The sequence below is a fragment of the Topomyia yanbarensis genome, chromosome 3 (genome assembly GCF_030247195.1).
Source record: "Topomyia yanbarensis strain Yona2022 chromosome 3, ASM3024719v1, whole genome shotgun sequence".
NCBI classification, from domain to species: Eukaryota; Metazoa; Arthropoda; class Insecta; order Diptera; family Culicidae; genus Topomyia; species Topomyia yanbarensis.
The window spans coordinates 400,939,618-400,963,849 of record NC_080672.1 but is presented as its reverse complement, the minus strand read 5'-3'; the positions used below and the strand labels follow the sequence as shown (position 1 = coordinate 400,963,849).

Here is a 24,232-nt window from a genome sequence, read left to right as displayed (position 1 = left end):
GCAGTTGTATCAAGGACAGGGGAGAGAAAGCGTAGATGGTGACCGGGAGAGAAGAGCAAAACTTGCAACTTTCGCTCAAACGGGAGATCAGCGAAAGATTACCGCCTCAGTCTAGTAGGTCGGATTGGCGGATGGTATTCTTCGGACCCGCGGGGAATCCTTCAAAAGTCATCGGACCTTGAGTCGCTCTCGCTTCAGTTTCCGTAGTGGTAAGTGCGACGGCGGTTACATAGTTGCAGTCTGGAGCTGATCGGTCCCACAAGGCAAGAGAAAGCTTCTAAAACGAGAAATAAAAAGAAAGGGGCTAAATTGGGATATTTGTCGTTTTTATGAAAGTATAAATAAGGGACATATAGGGGAAATCACGATTTGCCAGTATATCTCGGACTGGGACATTGGGTGGTCTACCTCGGGCCCGAAGGGAATCCTTTAACTGAGACCTGGCGTCCAAGTACCCGGCGCATACCCAGACAACGTGCTCGATGTCGTGATAGCCCTCGTCACAAGCGCACAGACTACTCTCCGCAAGCCCAATACGCCGCAGATGCGCATCCAAGGTGTAGTGGTTGGACATAAGTCGGGACATTACACGAATAAAATCCCGACCCACATCCATCCCCCTGAACCAAGGCTTCGTTGATACCTTTGGGATAATGGAATGTAGCCATCGTCCAAGTTCACCATTGCTCCACGAGGTTTGCCAACTGTTGAGTGTCCTCTGACGACAAATACTAAAAAATTCGTTGAAGCAGATTGGTCTTTCGTATATATCACCATTTAATGCGCCCACCTTTGCTAATGAGTCGGCCTTTTCATTGCCCGGGATAGAGCAATGAGAGGGGACCCAAATAAAGGTAATTTGATAAGATTTTTCAGATAACGTACACAAGGACTCCCGTATCTTCCCCAGGAAATATGGGAATTGCTTTTTGGGCTTCATCGCACGAAGAGCCTCGATAGAGCTGAGGCTGTCCGAAATGATGAAGTAGTGATCTGTGGGCAGAGTGACGATGATCCCAAGGGTGTACTGAATTGCAGCTAACTCTGCGACGTAAACTGAAGCGGGATCATTGAGCTTGAATGAAGCGGTGATAGTATTGTTGAAGATACCGAAGCCAGTGGACCCATCGAGATTTGATCCGTCAGTGTAGAACATTTTGTCACAGTCGACTTCTCGGAATTTATTATAAAATATATTGGGGATCACTTGCGGGCGTATATGGTCCGGGATTCCACGAATCTCTTCCTTCATGGATGTGTCGAAGAATACAGTAGAATCAGAAGTATCTAGGAAACGAACACGGCTGGGAGTATATGAAGAAGGATTAATGCTCTGTGCCATGTAGTCGAAGTACAAGGCCATAAATCGGGTTTGAGAATTAAGCTCGACGAGCCTCTCGAAGTTTTCAATCACCAACGGGTTCAGAATGTCGCATCGGATGAGCAATCGATATGAGAGTTCCCAAAATCGATTTTTTAGCGGAAGAACGCCCGCCAGCACTTCGAGACTCATCGTATGGGTCGAGTGCATGCAACCCAAGGCAATGCGCAAGCAACGATACTGGATTCTCTCCAGTTTGATGAAGTGTATGTTCGCAGCGGAGCGGAAACAGAAACACCCGTACTCCATCACCGACAATATCGTTGTTTGGTACAACCTAATCAGGTCTCCTGGGTGAGCACCCCACCATATTCCAGTTATTGTTCGGAGAAAATTGATCCTTTGTTGGCATTTCTGTTTCAGATACCTAATGTGACATCCCCAGGTACCTTTAGAGTCGAACCAGACCCCGAGATATTTAAATGTGAAAACCTGGTTGATCGTTGCACCCATTAATAGAAGCTGGAGTTGCGCCGGCTCACGCTTCCTAGAAAAAACAACCAACTCAGTTTTCTCCGTGGAGAACTCAATACCCAGCTGAAGAGCCCAAGCAGACAAATTGTCCAAGGTATTTTGTAATGGTCCTTGCAAGTCGGCAGCTTTGGGCCCTGTAACAGAGACCACCCCATCGTCTGCAAGTTGCCTTAGCGTGCATGAATTGGCAAGACAATCGTCAATGTCATTCACGTAGAAATTGTAGAGCAGGGGACTTAGACATGAGCACTGGGGAAGACCCATGTAGCTAAATCGCGATGCTGTTAAATCGCCATGCGAAAAGTGCATGTGCTTTTCAGACAACAGGTTTAGCAAAAAGTTATTTAAAATTGGTGAAAGACCATGCTGGTGCAGCTTCTCTGACAGAATGTTGATAGAAACTGAGTCAAAAGCCCCCTTAATATCCAAGAAGACTGATGCCATCTGCTCTTTGTTAGCATAGGCCATTTGGATTTCTGTAGAAAGCAACGCAAGGCAATCGTTCGTCCCTTTGCCTTTGCGGAAGCCAAATTGTGTATCTGACAGTAAGCCATTTGCTTCAACCCAATTGTCGAGGCGAAACAAGATCATTTTCTCGAACAACTTCCGAATACAGGACAGCATTGCAATCGGCCGATATGAGTTGTGGTCGGAGGCTGGTTTTCCTGGTTTTTGGATGGCGATGACCTTCACTTGCCTCCAGTCATGAGGGACAATGTTACCCTCAAGAAACTTGTTAAATAAATTCAACAAGCGCCTTTTTGCAGTGTCAGGTAGATTCTTCAGCAAGTTGAATTTGATTCTGTCTAACCCTGGGGCGTTATTGTTGCACGATAAGAGAGCAAGTGAGAACTCCACCATCGAAAACGGTGTTTCGTTCGCGGTATCGTGAGGAGACGCGGCGCGGTACGTTTTCTGTACAGGGACAGAGTCCGGACAGATCTTCTTGGCGAAAGCAAATATCCAACGGTTTGAATATTCCACGTTCTCGTTGGTACTATTACGGTTACGCATACGTCGAGCCGTACCCCAAAGAGTGCTCATCGCTGTTTCTCTCGTTAACCCGTCGACGAACCGGCGCCAATAACTACGTTTTTTGGCTTTCATTAGACTCTTCATTCGCCTTTCTAACGACGCGTACTGTAGATAGCTAGCGGGTAACCCGTCTTCCCGGAAGGCCTTATATGCAGTGGACTTTTCCGCGTACAGCTCTGAGCACTCTTTATCCCACCACAGGGTGGGAGACCGTCCATGGGTATTCGCGCTGGGTACTGGTTTAGTCTGAGCTTGATTCGCACTGTCGAGAATCAAGCCAGCCAAAAACCTGTACTCTTCCTCCGGAGGAAGTTCTTGAGTGGATTCGATTTTAACGGATATCGCGGTCGCGTAACTCTTCCAATCAATGTTCCGTGTGAGGTCATACGATACATTGATTGTTTCCGATGGTCTTGAACCGTTAGCAATTGAAATCACGATAGGCAAATGGTCGCTACCGTGGGGATCAGGGATCACCTTCCACATGCAATCTAACTGTAGCGAAGTCGAGCATAGAGATAAATCCAACGCGCTTGCGCGTGCTGGTGGTGTAGGAATCCGCGTCATTTCTCCCGTGTTTAAGATGGTCATGTTGAAATTATCGCAAAGATCTTGGATTAATGTTGATCTATTATCATCATGAAGACAGCCCCATACCGTACCGTGCGAGTTAAAGTCTCCCAGAACTAGCCGCGGTGCCGGTAAGGATTCCGTGATATTACAAAGCGTTCGGTGCCCTACCGAGGCTCTAGGAGGAATGTAGATGGAAGCAATGCAAAGGTCTTTACCTTTGATTAAAACTTGACAAGCGACAATTTCAATGCCTGGTGTCGAAGGGAGGTTAATTCGGTTGAAAGAATAGCACTTTTTGATCCCCAAAAGTACTCCTCCATAGGGGTTTTCTCGATCCAGACGAATTATATTAAAGTCGTGGAAGTTGAGATTTATATCGGAAGTTAACCAAGTTTCACATAATGCGAAAGCATCACATTTTAAACTGTTTACTAAAAATTTGAAAGAATCTATTTTCGGGAGGATACTTCTGCTGTTCCACTGTAGAACAGTGATCGAATCGGTGACCTCGTTCGATGACTTAGCCATCGAAGGATCCGATCGCTGCAAGGAGGGGCCATTTAGTAGTCAACTGCTTCAAAAATGTTTGCACTATAGGGAGAAAACGTATCAGAAGGCTTTTAAGAGGATCAGTAACATTGAAAGCTGTGAAAATTAAGTCCACTATGTCAGAAAATTTCATTAGTCCGCTACTGGACTGAGTATCTGTTTGAAAAAAGGGGACACTTGGGGTTTTTGGTGTCCCTGGAAGTGGTGGGTACTCCTTGTTAGAATTAATATTTCCAAGTCCTGGAGCAAATTGCTTCGGCTTTTGTGCATCACTTCCGTTGGATTTATTGATTGCGGTTGGCGCACTCTGAGTGGACGACACCTTGGCACCCTTACGAGGCAATGTAGGGGAGGCTAGATTTCTCCTCTTCCTGGATTCCCCTGGGTTAACCAATGATGTTCCCTCTTGTGGGTCGTCAGATTCTTGCTCAACGCCAGCCAAAAGAGCAAAGGAATTTTCGGAAGGGACAGATGGCGAAGCATTCTTTAGCATTTCTGCATAAGAGTGCCTCGAGCGATCCTTAAGGGAGCGCTTAATTTTATCCCCGCGCTGCTTGTACGCCGGGCATGACTTAAGAGCATGCGGAGGGCCCCCGCAGTAAATACACTTCTCAGTTTCTCCACCGCAAGCGTCGAGGTCATTTACTATAACGCGTATCTTATTAGCTCGAACACGTGTTATCTGAGCCACGGACGGGTAGTTGGCAGTCAGCTCCCGTGAGATTTCTAGAATATTGGGCGATTTCGTGTTGGGCCGGAAATACACCACCCAGGGTCCAGTCGAACTGGCTGGGTATGTTTTAATACGGGGAGGACTGGGGGAATCAGGGGAGGGAGTAATTTCGGGTTTATCCGGTATATCCATGGGAATATCATTCCCACCCAATGTTACTTCGCCCTCGGCCATTTAGGCACGAGGATAACACGTGGTGTAAACGAGAGATGAAACTTATATTCAGGGGAAAGGGCAGAAGTAGAGACCGATCGGGGAAAGGGAAATGAAAAAAAATAAAAAAAATACTTAGCTTATATAGCGGCGATTCCGGCTATTCTGGTATTCACTTCACCAGCCTGGGCACCGGCGAACAAAGACTGCCTCGAACAATGGTTGACCTTCACTGACAATTTATTCTTGTTCACTTTATGCACAGCACCAGAAAACGAACTGCTTCGATCGAGAGCTCGGAGAGTTATGAACAACAACTATTGTTTGTTCTACTCTAATATTCAGGGAATCGATTTTGCCAATTCTTTGGTTTTGCCGCTAATACTTCATGGTAAATGTTTCATTCAAGCACTGATAACAGACACACTTTAATGTGCTAGACGACGCTACGATCAACTAACAGATTTCCAGCTTTCGGTAAACGGACGAATTTGCGTTTCGACGTCGTCTCGTCAGAATCCGACACTAACTTAGCGCCGGATTCACGTTAGCTCCAAAAACGAAAACACGATTTGTGTTTCTGAGCAAATCCCTAGTCCTGCGTGATGTTTCGCAAGAAAAGAAGTTTATTTTAGTACTGTCACTAAGTAAGTGTCGGATTCTGATGAGATGAAGTCGAAACGCAAATTCCATAACTAATTGAGTTATAGATTTTGAGCCCTTAACGCGCAAATATGTTTTTTTATTTTTCACTGAAATTTTTCTCCACTAAGAAGATATATTAGACGAATTTCGCGCATAATCGTATTCAGAGTTGGTAGCACCCTCTCAGATTTTAATAAAACTTTCTGTACTTTAAGACTTTGTCACAAAAAGCCACTTTGCATACTTTGTTTTTTCGAAAATGATCTAGACTGTCTTTTGAAAAGGGTCAAACCTTTTTTACCATTTTTTTTTTCAAATGGCTCTAGTCTAAAAATGACAAATCCCACAAAAATATTGTAGGAGTGATTTTCACAAAATTAGTCAGATTTTTGAACAAAAATATTAAAAAGATTTATCATCGACTCCTCCCTGAAAAAAATGGATTATAAAAATTTAAAGTCGATTTACAAAAAAAAAAACCAACTTTGATATGAATGAAATTTTGTTCCAAGATAGGTAATTATGTTCCGTATCTACCCTCAAAAATTCAAGTTGCGCACCATCAAGGAAAAAAAAATTATTGGAAAAAACTTTTCCTTGTCCAAACTGATTTTTTTCAGTGTATTTTTAACGAAAACTAAACCAATAAAAATCATAATCATCTCAGAATCCAATTTCCCAACTGCTAGTTGCCTGATACAAAAAAGCAAAAATCTGTATCTGTAGTTTGGTATATATTCATAACAAACTTTAATGAGGGCAAAGATATCATTTAACATCATCGATATATGCGAGATTTAACTAAATACCACTTGGCCGTGTACGAAGAAGTATCTTGTCTATGTACCGGCCCGGGAAGTAGAGATTGATGGTGTAGTCACCAACAAGGACCTTAATAGCGAAGTATGGGGTTCGCTCCTTCGGAAACCCTTTTCTTCGGCCAGTGAAAATTCTGGTTCGCAAGCAATTGCTGTCAGGAAAAATCAAAGAGTATATGAAAACAACTTATTTTGCATCAGCCACATTTCGCACCTTTCGCCGAATCAGCTCTTCCAATCTTTGATCTTTTGGACGGGACGGGACAATTGGACCTACAGCGACTTATTGTAGAAACAAGGCACGCTGTGAAAACTGCGGAGAGAATCATGAAAAATTTTCCTACTGTGGAGAGACTCCGCATTGTCTCGATTCGTTGAACTGAGTTGATTTAAAAATGACACTCAACGCTCCGGGCCTCAGAAAATTTTCCATTTTTTGCACAACACAGGTAAAAGCATCGCCATAAAACTGTGTACATAAATAGAACCACAAACCGGAAAAACTTCAATTGCTTGCTGAATGCATTTCCTCTCGCTCGGATCTGTCGTTGCTCTGATTATTGTGTTAATAATTTTACCATCATATTATAAATTACCGTTCCTCGTTCGGTGGCAAGCGGTGAGAGAAAACAGAAGGAAAAGCCATGATTGATGATAATCCTGTTTCCTGCTGAACAATTTATGCTTTTGATCCGAATAAATACAGCAGAAAGCAAGTGCATCATCATCATCATCATCAGCCTCCAACAACAACAATGAAATCCCCCCCAAAGAGGATAACGGGTAGCACTGCCTGCGCTCTGATGTTAGGAGAAAATCGTCGCACTAAAGGATAGGTATGTACTTACTGTGTCCACTTTTCTTGCCGTTGGATTTGCTCTTGTTTTTCCTCGGGTAGAGATGAATTTTACTCTGCCCACAGCCCATCCTGTTTCCTTCGCTAGCCGACTGGTCCGGGTTTAAGTTGGGTCCGATTAAAGCACAGCTGGCTTATTTCAGATGCTTTTTCCGTACGGTTATTCCTTCGCTCCCCGACAAGCCACGGAAATGGATTATTTATAAACTGCTGGTACTGAAGATAATCGTTGTTTTCTATCTGCTGTCAGTTGTGACAGGGGCACCCAGCAGGATTCTCACGAATTGCACTTGACACCAATTCAATTTTTCTTCCTGGTCGATCGCAAAATAATACCGACCGCAATTTTTCACCTGACTCCACTCGGACGGGCTCTTCAAAAAAAACCCCAACTGTTACCGCACTTAGCCACTAATTTATCAATTTCACACCAACACAGAGCTGACGTTCCTCATCGCTCGAGAACATTAAACAATCATAAATCTTCATTCTCCCGTCGGGCACGTGCCGTCACTCGGTTTACCCTCAGAACCGACACGCAGAACCGGTGACAATGTCCGGAAAATGACCGAGATGACAAACTCACCAGCACCCCAGTGTTGATCTATCCCGGAGGAGGGCAAAGTTTCGTCGGCAATTATTCCAAGATTCGTTAGCTGCTGGCGAATTCCATTACGACGACGACCGTTTTAGGTATCGCCTACTGACTGCAGCGGACAAGTCCCAGTCGTTCACGCATGTACCGCCGACAGAGCAGCCGCCACTTGACGCACACGATAGTTGCAATTGTTGTCCAATTGGGGCACCAAGTCGGACCTCCTATGGGCGATGACCTGGAATGGGAAGAATCGTATCGAGAGATGTAGTTACTTTGCTGCTGGTGGGTGAAATATTTTACGTTTTGACGTCCGTGTGTCACAATATGGTTGAGAGGGAATAAATTAGTGTATAATTTGATGGATGCGAGGATGGTTTATTGACTGGGTTTGTTGGTTCCAGCGGTAGGTTATGTCGCGGCGTGAAAGGCAGAACTCAAATTTTATCGTTATTCGGGTTATCTCAAATGCATTTTTTTTTTTTTGGAAAATATTAAATAGTTAATTCGACAATATATTTTCTAGAACGATGAATGCAGGACTTAGCACAGAAATATATGCGAGACTTATATAACTTCCCAATATTCAATTAGGTCTCTTAGATGCACCATATCGACGGATCTGCCTGAAACACACTATCACATTTTCGTAAGTTTTTGCGTTATTCATAGAAGTCATACAAATTTCGAAATTTAATACAAAACTGGTGAACATTTTTCACGGTGCACATATGGTCAAGGTTTCTGTCTCTCACGTTACAAGTTTACGCATATTTAATAAGATAAGTCTGCAATAACGATAAAATCAAATTATATCACAATTGCACATTATTAAGGTCACTAAGGCGCACATTTTTCTACAGAAAGTTATTTTCTATCATGAATGGTTTTCGCTTTATTGTGATTTTGATACGTCTGCCACGTTACACAATTTTCGCAGTGAGTTTGGAGGTTGCCCTACTAAATTGAGCCTGTTCCGTTGGCCCCCAAATTTGCGTGAACACAGTTTTAAGTTGATGGTTGGAAATAAAAGAAGAGTTTGAAATATAATTTTCGTGAAGAAAAACTTCTTTTTCGATTTTATAGAGTATTCTCAATGATCTGTCACGTTACAACCAGAATCTGTCACGTTGCAGTTCTGTGTTTTTATTGAAGCAAGGATATCGAGACAGTCGTACACAAATCATCATTGATCTGGGAACTGAGAATTAACGGGAAATTTCATGTTTATTTTGAAAAACATATTGGTTTTGATGAATAAACGTGAATAACTTATGAAAAGGTCGTAATTTCACGAAGTAACACTTTGTGTCGAAAGAAAATCTACAATAACTTAAAAACATCTGCATTTTGAAGGACAATCTTTCATGAGCATTTCGAATTGCAAAAACATTTTGAAAGACATTCTATAACTAAATTATTTACAGAAAAAATTGAATTAACATTAAAAATTAAAGGATTTTTGAAATTAGTTTCAAGTTTTTGTTATAAAATCATATATTGTTATTTTCTTCACAATGCAATTATATTTTAAAGCTTTTTTATTTAATTAAATTTTAAACGCGGTATGTTTTTTAGCGTTTGGTATTTGTGAGTAACTTATTAAAAGCGCGTATTTTCACCACCAGATATTTTCTTTAAAAAAAAAGTAAAATATTTTGGAAAATTTTTCTTAGGAGCATTTTGCTTCGAAATGATATTAACTATTAATAGTGTATGACAAAAATATATTTATGACTGGATATATTAGGAAATTTGGAAGCATACTTAAAGTCGTTGTGAAAAATGCTTTCTTACTAATAACTTGCTATGCAATCACCGTGTCTTCTATTTTTAGGCTTGCGTTAACAAAAAAAATCGTTTTTTGTTATTGTATTTTTGAACTTTTTTTGTCTTTTCTTTTTGAAAAATTTCACCAAAAAATATTCGCATAGAAGAATTAGAACTCGCTATCATATAGTTTTGCTGTACAAATGGCGATTTTCGAACAATATATTTTGAAAGTAGCGTAGATCTCATACGCCCTTTTTTAAATATTGCTCGTGAATAAAAATTGCTTGTTTAACAATGCAAAATACTTAGTCTCCCATACAGATGAAACGTAAAAAAGTTTCATCAGACTCGAAGATGCTCACCATTTTTGACGTAATTGTATCAAACTTGATGCAATTCCTTTATGGCAGAAAACATCTGTCACGTTACATAAGATCAACTATGTTTCCTCAAAAATGAATAAAACTATAAGGTTTTCACAATACAGTTTCAAAAAGTAGACTCAAAGTAGTAAGAAAAAATGTAGGTTAGACATTGTATGCAAACTGTTAGTGTGGTCCACAAAACTTTTTCGAATTTTTGATCTGTCACGTTATAAGTTATTTGTTTTTCATTACTTCACAATTAAAAAAAAGCATTTTTCCATATTCATCTCAAATTTTCAAGCAATACCATCAAATTTAAATTAGACTACGATGGAAAAATGTGGTTCCAGGCAAAAAGTTGAAAATATGGATTTTGTTTACCTTTTTATCTCCTATCAACAAACTTTTATAAATGACAGACATGGAATTTTTTTCTGGGCTCATAATTCATTTTGTTTAATATTAGAAGTTATATACAAACGGGAAAAAATAGTTTGACGCAAAATTTAATAAAAAAAAAATTCGCCTGTGGTTGTCATTTTCGGAGCCTTGACCATATAATATATGCAGCGCTTCCATCTTCGAGAAGGTTACAAATGTTATCGAGCAAGTAAAGAATCTGAGGTCTCAAGCAACAAACAGTGGCAAGAATCCAGGTCTGTAATCTGTTCGACCAGATGCTGATGAAACTCGATGAATATGTTTCAGTTGACCTATACAAAAGCCATATAAATTCCGTGGCTCAATTTTTTCGCAGACCAGTTCGCAAAAAAAATTTTGATTTGTCAAGAGATCTGTTCCTGTGGCAAGACACCCAGCGTTTTCGTGACAAATTTCATCGAAATAACGAGTATGATTTGTTTCAGTTATTTTAGCATAATAAAATTTTATTAACTTTGTTTCATTCTTAGAAAATTATTTTATTGAAAAAATGGTCAAACATTTACACGCATTTGACAGTGCCACATTTCTAAAGAATTACCCCTTCCGGGAACCGGCGGCTCTTGAAATGTTTCGGTACTGCGCAAACGGTGGGTGGGCTCTTTTTCCATCGCGTGGTAGGGTTACCTTAATTCATCTTAACTCCTCTATTCACCTCAAATGTTTGAACACATTAGTTAGAGCAGTGTCTGCTATCTTTATTCAACCCATTAGCTCAAATTACAGGATGAATATGGTACGTTGTACTCGACTTTTCGCCTCACTCAAACGCGAGCATTTTCATTTTCCAGGCCAAAATTTTAACTGTTCTTCTTCTTAGGAAAGAAGCAAAGATGATAATACCAATTTAAGCGCAATCCAGTCACCCTAAGTCGAGTTATCAACGAAATAGTGTGACATCCTGACTAATGAGATGAATAAGGAATCGTCTGCCCTAGTTCATGGAAGCAACAACCTTGTTAAAGTTTGCATAGGCTTTCACGACAAAAAAATTGTAAACGTAAAAAAACTTCTATAAGTGACCACTAGGATCACTTCACTGGTGAAAAATGGCGCATCGATTTTGAATAAGCAGAGCTTTATAGCTGAATCCAAATGAAAAGAAAACGCAGAACTTTGGATGTGCTATTGATGTTGCAACATTTTTAAATGAATATTAAATTCAAAAGCCAATACTAGAACTTTGATCATATTATGTAATTACCCCAAATTATTTCTAATTTTCATAACCATAACTCTTTTCTTTGAGAGATTAGTGTTCCCAGCCATTGGAGTGAAAATCAATAGTATCTTGAACAAAATGATAAATGTTAGGAGAGTTTCTGATAAAACTGATAAACACTGTCGATAATTAAATTCGCACTAGATCCGCGAGATGTGTCAAATTAGGCAAATACAACGCGCCAAATCCGCAAAAATTGCCAAATTCACGAAAACGGCGCAAGCTGCGCGACCGCAAGCTTGTCATTGAACATTTTTTAGACCCACTAGGAAAATTTAATCTGGAGGAACTAGAAAATTTTATTCGGGTAGGGAGGTACATGATGAGGGAAGAGCGGTTTAGGAAAAGGTGGTGAGTGATGTGGAGGTGGTGAGTGATGTGGGAACGTTGTACCTTTCATTTGAGACTGAGTTCAGGGGCTTAACGAACCCCCCCCCCCCCCCCGGACCTACTGCGAGTTGGGGAGCCTTGCTAGGATATGATGGGGCAAGGCAATGTTGGGCTCAGCCAAACCTCTAGAAAAAGCTATATAAATCCGAATGCAGCTCCGACGAAGCGAGTCGGTACCGCTTCCGCTAAGGTTTTACCCAAGACTTTAGCATAAAGCACCCTTACCCAACGGGAGTGCCAACCGGCACATTAGGATCGACACCAGGAAGATCCCAATTACGGCATACTGGTGGCAGAACACGGATGTGAATAAGGATTTCATCGAAATTATCTACGGACCGACAGCCACACCATTCCACTACCCTAGTAAGGATGGGTGACACTTCCCCGAAACGGCGAATGGGCTGGCTGCCCCCCTGTCCCAGTAAAACTTTGGTAGGTCTCCAAGTACGTTCGAAACCCGCCACCTTAGCTGGTACAAGTAGGCTCAGTTGAAGGCTCCTGACTAGCGCCGATCCAGCTCTGAACGCGGTACCCCATGAAGGACCCTTGCATGCGACCTCACTGCTCGCAAAGGAAACCATGGAATCATGTGAGGCGACTACTTATTACGGGCGTAGATAGTGGCTTGGAGTTGGTAACCAAAAAGCATGTAAGAAAACAAAAGCAACAAAAACAAGAAAAATTCTAACGGAGCAACTGTGGTGAACCCGTTCGCCAAAGGTGGGCTAGCGAGGTCACCGACCCAGCATAACGAACAAGTGCAACCGCAACAACAGCATCAGCGAGAGCAGCCTAGCGAGTCCATACAGAGCACGAGCGGCGACAAACCAACTGGACGCCAATGAAAGCTAGGATTTCAGGTGCGCACACCGAAACCAAGCATTACCCAAGAAGACCAGCAGTCTGGGTTACATAAAGTGACGAAGTTGAGGCAAAAAATTGAAGAACTCTACGAATTCGTGAAAAGTTTCATGAATACAGGTTGGCAAAGCTGTGTTATCGTGCAAAATGAGGCCAGAATGTGTCGCCATTCACCTATGATACAGCACTCCTATCCCTTACTTCTCCTCGGAGCCAACCGGGGTACGAGCCACTTTATACCGTTTTTGATTGTACCTGGAGCTGGGTTGGGTTCTGGCCCCAATCACGGTCAGTTCATACATTTTTACTGCGGATGAGGTTCGAGCCTGACTCGGTTTCGCTCCCTCGGGCAGTAGCTGTATTAGTGAAGATCTGTGGATCGTATGCTGACAGGGAAGGGGAACAAAGGACGCGCGCGTGGTGCTGTTAATAAATCCGCCATACAAAGTAAAGCTTTCGGTACAGTTAGTTCGCATTAGTTCTTAGTTCTAAACAAATAAAGTTGGGGTTTCAATTGTAACTTCGGTATGTTTACTGCCCTCGAATATTTTTTTGAGATTATTTAATTTAAATTCTGTAAAAAAAAAATTGGAAAAAAATATCGATTGAGCACGTTTTAAGTCATTTTTTCGCTATTTAACGTGAAGACCAAGCTTAAGGTCTTACACCACTGTAGAGCACGAAAAAATAGGCATGTTTCGGGAATTTTCCCTGGCGCAATAACCCAATGAATCGAGATCTTGTTAAATGGATTTTATAACATAAGTAATGAATCACAAAAAATAATTTATTCAAGTAATTTCATCACAAGATAACGGCAATGTAGCATTGTGCGGGGTCGGGACTTTACAAACTACGCTACGCCCACTCCTAGTTTCCCCCGTTTTTTGACAGGGGTTCACGGTCCAGGAAAATCTGTCTCCCGTAATTTCTGACCTAAACCCAAAAACAAAAGTTTTTCTAATTCCATACGATAATAGCCAACGACGTACGGGATATTTTCAATATTTAGAAGGTCATAAAAATCGATACAAAATAGTTTATTAAAAAATAAGCATTAGAAAAAATTCTAAGTAGATCGCTTGAGAAATCATTTTCGAATATACCGCAAAAATTTCAAAGCGATCGAAAATCATTTATTCGAGTTACATTTCCGTCCATGTCAAAAAGTTGCGCGAAAAACGTAGTAAAAATTTTCAATATGCTCATGGTCTACATAAGAGGCGTTGCGGCAGATTTGAAAACTTGAACATACATTTAACCTGCGTTAAGCCAAACCAAACTGATCGCCATATTTTTTTGGTTATTTTTCATAGTAAAAATCATTTTTCGATACCTTATCATTAACATTGAAAATTAAGGAATACTTATTGGCGTTCGCGTGCTATTTGAGTTCCCATTAATAAATAGATGTGTGCGTGTCTCTAGTGCTACAATTGATGCGATGGCGTTTTTTGAGCATTCATCTCAAAATGGCGCTTAGTCCTCTTTGACTTAAGGGGTTACATACCTTTTTGTGGGAAAATTGACAAGAAATTTTGAATTTACGTGAAGGCATAAAGCAATAATTTCATTACATCAAACTTATAGTATTTCGCTAGTGCATTTTTCAGTGAAATAAATAAGCATAAGTTTATAAAAGTGTTTTAATGATTGGCGTAGCTATGGCTTTTTCCCCGAAACCCTTTTTTTATTTAAGAGGTTTGCGGTGATAACGATTGAAGTCCAATAGATCAACTAAAATCCCAAAACTCAAAAAATGCCATTAGTATGAGTATTCTTCGTACCTTAACGATTTATTGAATAAAAAATAATTTTTTCGTGCATCCGGGAAACGTTTTCATAAAAAAATCGCTATTTTAAGCTCTAAAAATTGCATTAAAAAATTCTCATCTCTAAAACAAAAAATATGCATAAAAAAGGAATCGTTTATGGTACGAGAAAAATTAATTACGACCAATTCAAAAAAAATGAAGAAAATCGGTTGAGTGCTTTTTCGGCTGTCGTGATCACAGAAAAACAATTTTTGGAAAAACGACATTTCGAGATAATCGAGTTTAAAATTTCAAGTTACCACTGATCTTGGTAGACCAAGCGCGCTTCGCAGCGCTCTAACTTTCGATCTATTTTTTTGGATCTCTATAAAAATTTTGGAAAATATTCTTAAGGAGTTGTTATTTCAGATAAAGTAATAAAAAAAATCGATTTTTTGAAAAATAAAAAGGTGCGTAACCCTTTAACACAGGTCATATATTGTTTTCAAGTCTTCTATTTTTGGATATCATTTCTAACATCCTGAAGCACGTTATAGAACAATGGATACAAATTTGATTGGTTAAAAATTCTAAGCAACGCTAGCACGAATAGCTTCATGAATACAAGGTTTATTATTCATGATTTCAAGAACTGTGTAGAATCGATGCACGTTGAAAAATAACTGGTAACCAACCACGATAACTTGTGACTATTTCAAATAATCTATCTAATCCATTCCTTCAAGATGAAATACCTCATTCGTTTTATCCGAGCAGAGATAATATCAACAAAACACCTGGCTTCACCTTTTCAACCCTCTCGGAATGGCAAAAGGGCAGAGAAAATTAGTTGGTGACCCGGTTCGAGCGAAAGCTGAAAAACTGATGACATAGATGTACTACTTAGAAAACGAAAAGCCACCGGTGGCGGTGGCGAGGTTGGAGATTACGACGGGGAGGGCGAGTAGAAGCTGTAATCAACTCACGGCTTGATTATTTATCTCCTAGTTGCTCGTCTCGTCGGTAGAAGCCACACATGGCCAACGGAGATTGGATCGGAATGGGAATGGGTATCGCATTTGAACAGAACCCCCATCCGGAGTAGCTCGGCTCGAGCTACATGACCAGCGAACAAAGCAGGATGGTGGCGATGAGAAAAGTTCCGTGCGGTTCCAGTGGAAATGGGTTTGCCCCTGTTGGCTATAAATACCAACGTTTCTACTTTTTCTGTTGCCTTTTTTTTTCTTACGGGGTCGTGAACGGGAAGTTTAATTGTTTTTGGCTCTCACGGGTTGTATCTAACTACGGCACATAAAATATTATTCTCCGTGCACTTAGCTCACTAAGGACACTGATTAATTGCGGGGGTAGAGGGCGAGGTTAAATTATGTGGATTTGAGTTAACATCATTGATGTTTATTGTTCGGAAACAACTTTTCTCATTAGCGAAGGAAATCCCTATGCTAGGCGTTTTCATTAGTGTAAAATTCGATGGAAATACCTGGTTGTTCGTTGTAGGTTGGTATAAAATACTGCAGTAAAATCTATACTACACATACATATTTATTTTATATAACTGGCAGACATTTACCTTAGTAACAGTTTGACTAAATTTATGGCCACAGCATCTTTGCAGAAGTGCGCATTAAAGCAGATAAAGGATAATCTTGAGGTGTTTGTTTTGTTTCATAATGCTTCAAACATTTTCCCATCAACACACCGCGCGCCAGTTCCGGGAAGGATCGTTGTTTTCAAAGATAACCCGAGCGGTTCAAACAACATTCTGGCAGCCGGTGGTGCTGCCGATAGATGAGAGGATGCTCTGAGTGAAGTCCAAATATTTAGTCTCTTACTTCGCTGATGAGAATCAGCTTGCTGAGAGTCTTCCTAATGGATCAAATCAATTCAATTATTTCAATGACTTTTTCAACCGATTATCGTACACTGATTTGACTTCATTATTAGTAGGATATGCCAGTTATAAGATTTTCGAATACATTTAGTAATGGTATTATTAAGAAATTACCAAACATTACCAAACATACAGACGACAGAAGAAAACACCGATGTCAAAATGTCAAAAATTCACTGAATACAACCGTTTTCATCTGTAGTTACCCTATTGGTTCGACATTAATTAACATTTGCAGTTCTAAAGTAACGCATGATTAATGACTATACAATAGACTGCTTGAACTTTTGAAGATCAGCTTCAGAAGCCTCTGCTGATTTTCTTCTAAGGTCCAAACGTTAGCAACTGTGAAAAAATTGGTAGCGATCGGTAGTGGCTTTGAACCAGTCTATTATACATGCATGAATCCATATACCCTGATGTCTACTCAAGCTTCGCTTGAAAGGATAATGCGTTTTGCCACAACACTTACTATATTGCACCATACACCATACACTTACTATTGGATGCACCATACTACTGTGTTCGATAAACCCCTCGAGCATCTACCCGACCTGTGACAACAAGCTGTAATTGCACATACAAATGGGTAGTGCATTTTGCTTTCGGCATCGTACATAAACTGCAGATAGCCGAACGCCTATCTATATATTGTGTAGGCCAAACGACATGGGAACCGAATGGTGAGTGTACGTGTACGTATATGCTGAAGTGTTGAACTGTATTGCTGCATAAGTGAAACGGAAGTGCAGTGAGCAGATTTTTGACAAACGTTCTAGATGGTCTCAGCAAAAAAAATTAATTTCAGCTGACAAGAAAGATGTTTAAAGATGATAAAGACTGATTTGTAACCGAACTATCAGAATATATTGGCTCGATTGGCACGTACCCCATGTTATTTGGATGAAACGACATGGCAAGGCACAAATTGCCATGTTTAATCGTGTTCCTGACGGGAAGGAATAGGGAGAAGGAAGAAAAAGGTAGGAAAATGGAAAACACAATCCAAACAATCACAAAACGAAACAGTTAACAGCCAGGATTCTTCACTCGTGAAGGAGTAATCGACTCTACTGATAAAGCCTATAGCGACGCACCGCACTGGGTTAGGAACAATAATAAATCTAGGTACGCAATTACATTACTACTGGACAGTTACATATCAAATAATATGGAGTTCCGTAATCTGATTCACAAAGACCACACGAAGAATACTCAGCACGCAGAATACTAACCATGTGATAATAGAGTTTTCTATGTTCAGTCAGTGCACTGATTATAATGCTACAATTGCGACATTTTCGGACTCAGGAATCAGTAGCGACTGAATCAAATGGCACGTTCCCCATGTTAATTGGAGATTAGTGCCTTGCCATGATCTGTCTTTTCGTCATTTCCCTGATGGGCAGGATTGGGAAAGTGGTAAGGATAATGAAAATAACAACACAGAAAACATAGACAATACGGAAGTATTCTTCACTCCCTAGGGAATAAAGGCACTTCTCAATGAGCGGATATATCGACACCCCGGAGGAGATATTGAGATAATAGAACAACAACACCTCCGAAGAGATATTGTCATTCAAATTCGACTTAAGCCGAAGTAGGTTTATAAACTATCGTCGTGACATTTGAAAGCCATAGCTCAGTTCATAACCCTTTTTCGCTAGAAATTCCAGAACTTCCCAGCAAACTGCCCACGAACCAAGATTATGGAACTCTAGCCTCATCAAAACATTAGTACTCTTCAAACATTCCTTGGAATTCCACGGAATGTAAAGGAATATCGTATTCTAGTGAAGGCTACATGGTTCGACAATAAAACGGAAGTCCTCTGCCTTCTCACTTATCTCCTCCAATTTCTATTTCAACCAGGTACAGCTTTGTTCGTTATCCGGAGAGAACCAAACAATACCGTACCTAGCCAAACTCACTCAAACTGTGGATGAATGAGTTAGGAGGGATTGAAAGGAGACACTCGTGAAGATCTTTTAACAGATCATCCTTCAGCGCAATCGAAAAGTGACCTTTCTCCAACCTTGCTTGCAATCGATAAGTATTGAGACTCGAAGACTCTATACAATGAGCCGAAGTATTGTTGAAGAGAGCACCTCAGCGGTTATGCTTCTTTTGTTTGATTTTGGTCAATTTTTTCCCATTTTAAGGTATTAGAAGGAGCACGTTACTCGCACCCTGATGATTCCCCGAAAATCCAAAAAGGATCTACACGCATCAACGGTTTCATCAATACGAGTGGGAATTCACAACCTAGCAAAGTCCACCCAATCAAATCCAATTTTTTCCACCACTTTTTTAAAATTGAATTATCACACTGTAGAACCGCAAGAGGTTGCTACAACTAGGCGGTTCAAATGATCAAAGACGATGTACTTATGATCAGATAACGACGGTTCGAACTCGTTGGGTACGAGCCAGTTTGCCAACTCATGCGTAATACAGTCAGAGCAGAGAGTTACATCTAACACCTCTTCTCAACCAGATCGTGTAAATGTTGGGCGGTTTCCTGCATTAAGAATGTGCAGATTTCTACTACTTAAGTATTCCATTAATTCGGAGCCTCTCAAATTGATATCTGAGCTGCCTCAATTTATGTGGTGGATTTTTGAAATCATCAGTAGGTGATGATTCATTATGCGGCGAATATGCCGAACAATAGACGTTTTTCCTGTTTATGTTATCAACAGTCACATTGACTGTGACAGCACAAATATCACGAGTTTGAGTTCGGATTAAAGATATGCGTCGATAGCACTATTCACAAGTTTACATGCACGAGGCATTCAGCGTGAATTTGTCATGCCATTTTGTTGTAAGCTACGAAGACGGGGTTAACGTAGAAGTTTCCTTCGTGGAAATTCGGTTCTTGAACCTATGAAAGCTGTTGCTTCCTGTTACAGCTACTAGAAGATACCAAACACGTCAGCTTATAATCGCCTATAGCGAACCCCGAAGTGGGCATTAGTAACATGACTATCATTTGAAACTCACGATTTGTGAAGAAACAAGCGTCCACTATATAAGAGATTCGCTTGACACAGCAAGGACAATACCCACGACACTCCGTGTGCGACTGGCATACTTTAATCATGCCAGCATTTCAGTCCTCAGCATGGAGAAACACTTCGACTCGAGCACTCCTGTTTTCAGTCGCCCCTTACGACATGGGACTTAGAACCCAGTGCACAAGTGAGTTTCAGGGGTGTATCGTAGAAAACTCCACAAATGTGTATTAAAATCAAAAGATAGATACATGGTCTCTTCAGCAAAGTTGTTTCCTATTATATTTTCTACAACTTTACTGAATACAGTTTTTTATTATTTTCAAAAGTGACCAAACAAAAATTTGCTTCTCAGCTTTAGGGGGATTAATCGCCAAACTAATACTTTAATAAGATGGGGAATATTTTATAGACAAACTTTGCTGAAGACACTATAGCTCGAAAAACGTTTTTTCGTGGTTAAAACAATTTCGATCATGTTTTCGAATGGATTTGAAGTTCAAACTCAATAGCGTTTAGGTACTCAAATTCCCAACGCGGCTGTGCTAAGCACTGAAATTGCAGCTCTTGATATCTCGCTACCTCTGAAGTGTTTGCGTGCATAGTTCAAAATTTTACTTCGACATCGACTTTTTCTAAAGGTGACTTCCCAGTAGTATCCTTGATTTGAATTATTATCGCTAATCCTAATGCCAAAGAACATATCAAAAAACTCTCGAACCCCGTTAGGGATAATCAATATCATTACTGGTATTTTCTATTTCACGAAACTTTTCGATAACCTTCCGTCACTTCTAATAAAAAATTTCAAATACTTTATAATTTACATAATCTTATTAGGAACAGTTGTTTAAGAAGCTTTTGTAAAATTGTGTGGGAAAAGCTGACAATTTTTGAATTTTCTCTATCTGCAACACATAAACCCTTAAATAATGGGAATAGGTTCGCCGAGTTTTGGAAGAAGCCGATAAAATAACCCCTTGAAAACTATCTGAAAATTGGTGCAGTTCGATGCACTTGAAAGAAAATATTCTCAGAAAATGGGATGTACTTATTAATGTGGATAATAAATATAGTAAAGATCCGTTTTTATCAGCTCTATGGTGTATTTTAGGTTGACAAAATGGGGACATTGACTAAATCGGGACATTTTTTTTCCTTCATAATAAACTGAAGCTGTTAAAATATTCTTCCCTTCCCTTGATGTAGTCTAATAACTATTTCTGATTATTTAATGGTCTTCTAGCGCAAAAATTAAAAAAAATGATTTTTTATTTTTGCATATTCGCATCTTTAAGATAAGAAAAACATGGTCAAGAAAGGATTAACTCAAATTCAGCCTTGTTTGTCTGCCAGAGTCCATCAAACATATTTTCATATGAGGCTGACAAAATTGGGGGCTGACCAAATCGGGTCTTCAATGTATTATAATAAATAGGCAGTATTTGAAGAAGTTTCTTGTGGACTTTGTCCCTACTTACTTGGAGTCAGCAGCGTAGTCAGAAATTCGGTTTGGTGAAAATCTAACTTACTGTCCTAATGGCATAATTACGAAACCGCCATCTTTGAAGTTTTAAAATTATGAAGAATCAGTTTCTCGAAAAATTGTAACAGAGTTCCTGTCTTTAGCGAATTTGTTGAGACTAACATTTAAAACAACTTTATTGTAGGCATGAGTACTACCTATATGGAGTATATCGAGTTATAAAATGATATTTACGAAGTGTTCCTTAATCCAGTTTTTTTTTCTAAAATAACTTCTATTGTGAGCTTCACAAACTTAAGCTTGAATAAAATGCTAATTTTATTGTTTATAAACAATAGAAGAGATTTATCGTAAACAGTAAAATCATAATAATTTATTTTAAAATTTATTACAAATTGCCTAAAATATGTTAATACTCTGAACACATGGAGCCTTCATGTCTTCAACAAAGTGGTTTTTAGTAGCACTTCCCAAAATTTTGCTGAAGACATTAATTCTGGGACTAAATTTGTTTGAACAGTAAATTCTCCATAAATATTTCTTGGAGGATATAGAGCCAAAATTATTTTATCATATGATGTGCTGTTTAACGTTTGTAAAATTCATCGAAGATACTAAATCTGCGAAATTGGCGGTTTCAAAATGATGTGATCTTGACCTTAAAATACTGTTTTCGAACATTTATTTTACCTAGTTATATAATTGGTAATACAACAGAAATCAAATGATAAAAATCGATCAGGACCTGCTAGAGTCAAATGAAAAACACCATTTTTTCATAAATATACCTCTACTTTCGGAATAAGTTATCCCCGTTATTAATCACATTACGTTTTCGTCTCAACTCGACGCATTCCCAAAGGAAAAACATTTTCAGAAAATGTTGAAAGTTATGCAAATTTTCGGTGAGCAGTTCTATGTTTCATAGACATTAAATAAAAGACCCCAATCCATATTACAGTACATCCCTTCAAAACTGAACTCAATATCATAGGAAATCTGAGAATTATGATTCATTTCAGAACTCTGGAATGAGTTTCTATTGAAATGTTTTTAGGCAGGTATTGCATATTGATGTTATTAGACAACTGTTAGATCAGGACCAATAGATCAGTTACAGATCCGGACCACAATTTTCAAAGGTGCTCATGATGTTTAAAACAGCAGGTTATCAATGTACTGATCAGATAATTATCATTGTAATATTCTATTAAATCAGTAAGCATCAATAAATTTTTAATTTCAATCCAATTTCTTTTTTTGGGTGATGGGGTTAGGGGATGGTTAAACCCCAAAGCCTCCGCTGCTTGGAGTTATTCATTTCGCTTTTCATTTTCCGAGATATGTTTCAGATCGATCCGATGGTTATAAGTCAGAAGGTTCGCGCAAATGAAAATTTTTACACCGACAAGTGATCAAGTTCCATCTAGACAACTTGGAATTGTTCGATGGTTATTCTAGCGGTTGTAGATAGAAAAATGAAATACGAAATTCGTTTTATCGAAATAATATTTGGCTCATTTAAATGGATTATTACTATATTGAACAATAAATAGGCGGCAGAGGGTAATCCACAAACAACAAGCCATAACTTTTAAAGTATTCGAAATATGTATTTGATGTCTTCAGTAAAGTTATTCGCAAAAGTAAGAGCTACAAATTTGTTGAAGGCATTATTTCAATACAATTACTTTCAAGAAAATTTATGAAAATATCTCACTCGTAGGTGGATTAGTCAGGAAAATCACAATACCAAAAGAAATATATATCCTTTAAATTCTCCGAAGATACTATTGACTTAAAATTAGCAGTTTTGGCGTTAATAATACGACGAATGCTTTTGGTCTTATTTCAGGCTATGAGAAATACCTCTTTTGATAAAAGTCCGATATCTGCAATCTGTAGCTCGTTCGAAAGGTAATTGTATAAGCTTTCTAAAAAAATATATTAATTGTTTAGTTACGTCGTCAATTTAGGCAGTCAAGTTAAAAAAACTGCGAAAAATGCCATTTTTGCACATTCAAACAATCATATCTTGGAAACTAAACATCAGAATCAAAAACCATTATTATTGATGATATTGATTGATAATAGACCTTTCATTTAAAATTGGTTTGGATAAGATCGGTTCAGCCATTTCTGAGAAACACGAATGAGAGTTTGTCACATAAACACAGAAAGACATTGTCTCAAATCGTCGAGCTAAGTCAATTGGTATATAAGACTCAGCCCTCCGGGCCTCGGAAAAATCATGTTTTTTGAGCAGGTGCGTCTGACTTTGTATTTGCGAATGATTTCCTCGATGGCCTCGTCGTCGCCAGAGTGCGGAAATGAAGTTGTGCATTCCAGCTCACATGATTGCTTAGCTGTGCGATGATCACGTTAGTAGTTAAAATAACAGAAAATTATAACAAGTCGTCGCTGTTGTGCTATCTTATGACAAACGCCATTTTGCGGTAAACTAAGTTAGATATGCCAAGCTACTGAATTTTAAAATCATTACAATGTGGCGTTTTCAGAGTTTTTAAATTTTGCTGGGTTACTGAAATATAACGAAACACGATTATGATAAGTGTAAATTTCTCGAGTGGTGCGAATGGACAGGTCTCCGATAGAGGTTCTTTCTTAATTTGTAATTCCCAGTCATTAATCCTTCCAATGTTGCAAAAGCAAAACGAATAAAAAAAATCAAAATAAAATGTAAATACACAGTCCCAACAACTTCTATCGAAAGAGAGGAATGGAGAGAGCTGCATCAAACTTGACGTAAATACAGAAATAGTATGCTCAGCTATATTCCATACCATTGCAAGCAACAACAATATGGGTCCATATATTTGGCGTTATTTGATGCGGATTCATCTACTAAGGGTCATTCGCTGATTGTCCTGAAACTTCATCAGTTAGTTGAAATCTGTTTATCCTGGATTCAGTATTAGAAAAAAACGAGCGTTTCTATGCAATTGATAATTACATGATGGTACAGTAGGATACCGTTTTTGGCAACAATATATATATATTTTTTTTTTCAGTTGCCCAAACTGGAACCGTGCCAAAAATGGAACCATACCTTAAAAGCTTTTATTTTCAATTTGTGACTTCATAAATGTTACAAGAACATTAATTATATAAGAATATGTGGAATGGGATGAAATAATACAAAAAAATCAGAAAATTTTATTTTATTCGCTGT

General features: G+C 39.2%; 1 protein-coding gene across 2 annotated transcripts in view; it reads right to left on the bottom strand.

Annotated features, from left to right (window-relative positions):
• LOC131694310 (putative uncharacterized protein DDB_G0271606) overlaps window positions 1–24,232 on the bottom strand; it is a 356,903-nt gene that overhangs the window by 292,471 nt on the left and 40,200 nt on the right. For both annotated transcript variants that reach the window (XM_058982943.1, XM_058982944.1), the window contains exon 2: window positions 7,210–8,050. In XM_058982943.1, the coding sequence (XP_058838926.1) occupies window positions 7,210–7,288 (79 nt within the window). In that variant the 5' untranslated portion in view covers window positions 7,289–8,050. The remainder of the gene's footprint in view (window positions 1–7,209; window positions 8,051–24,232) is intronic.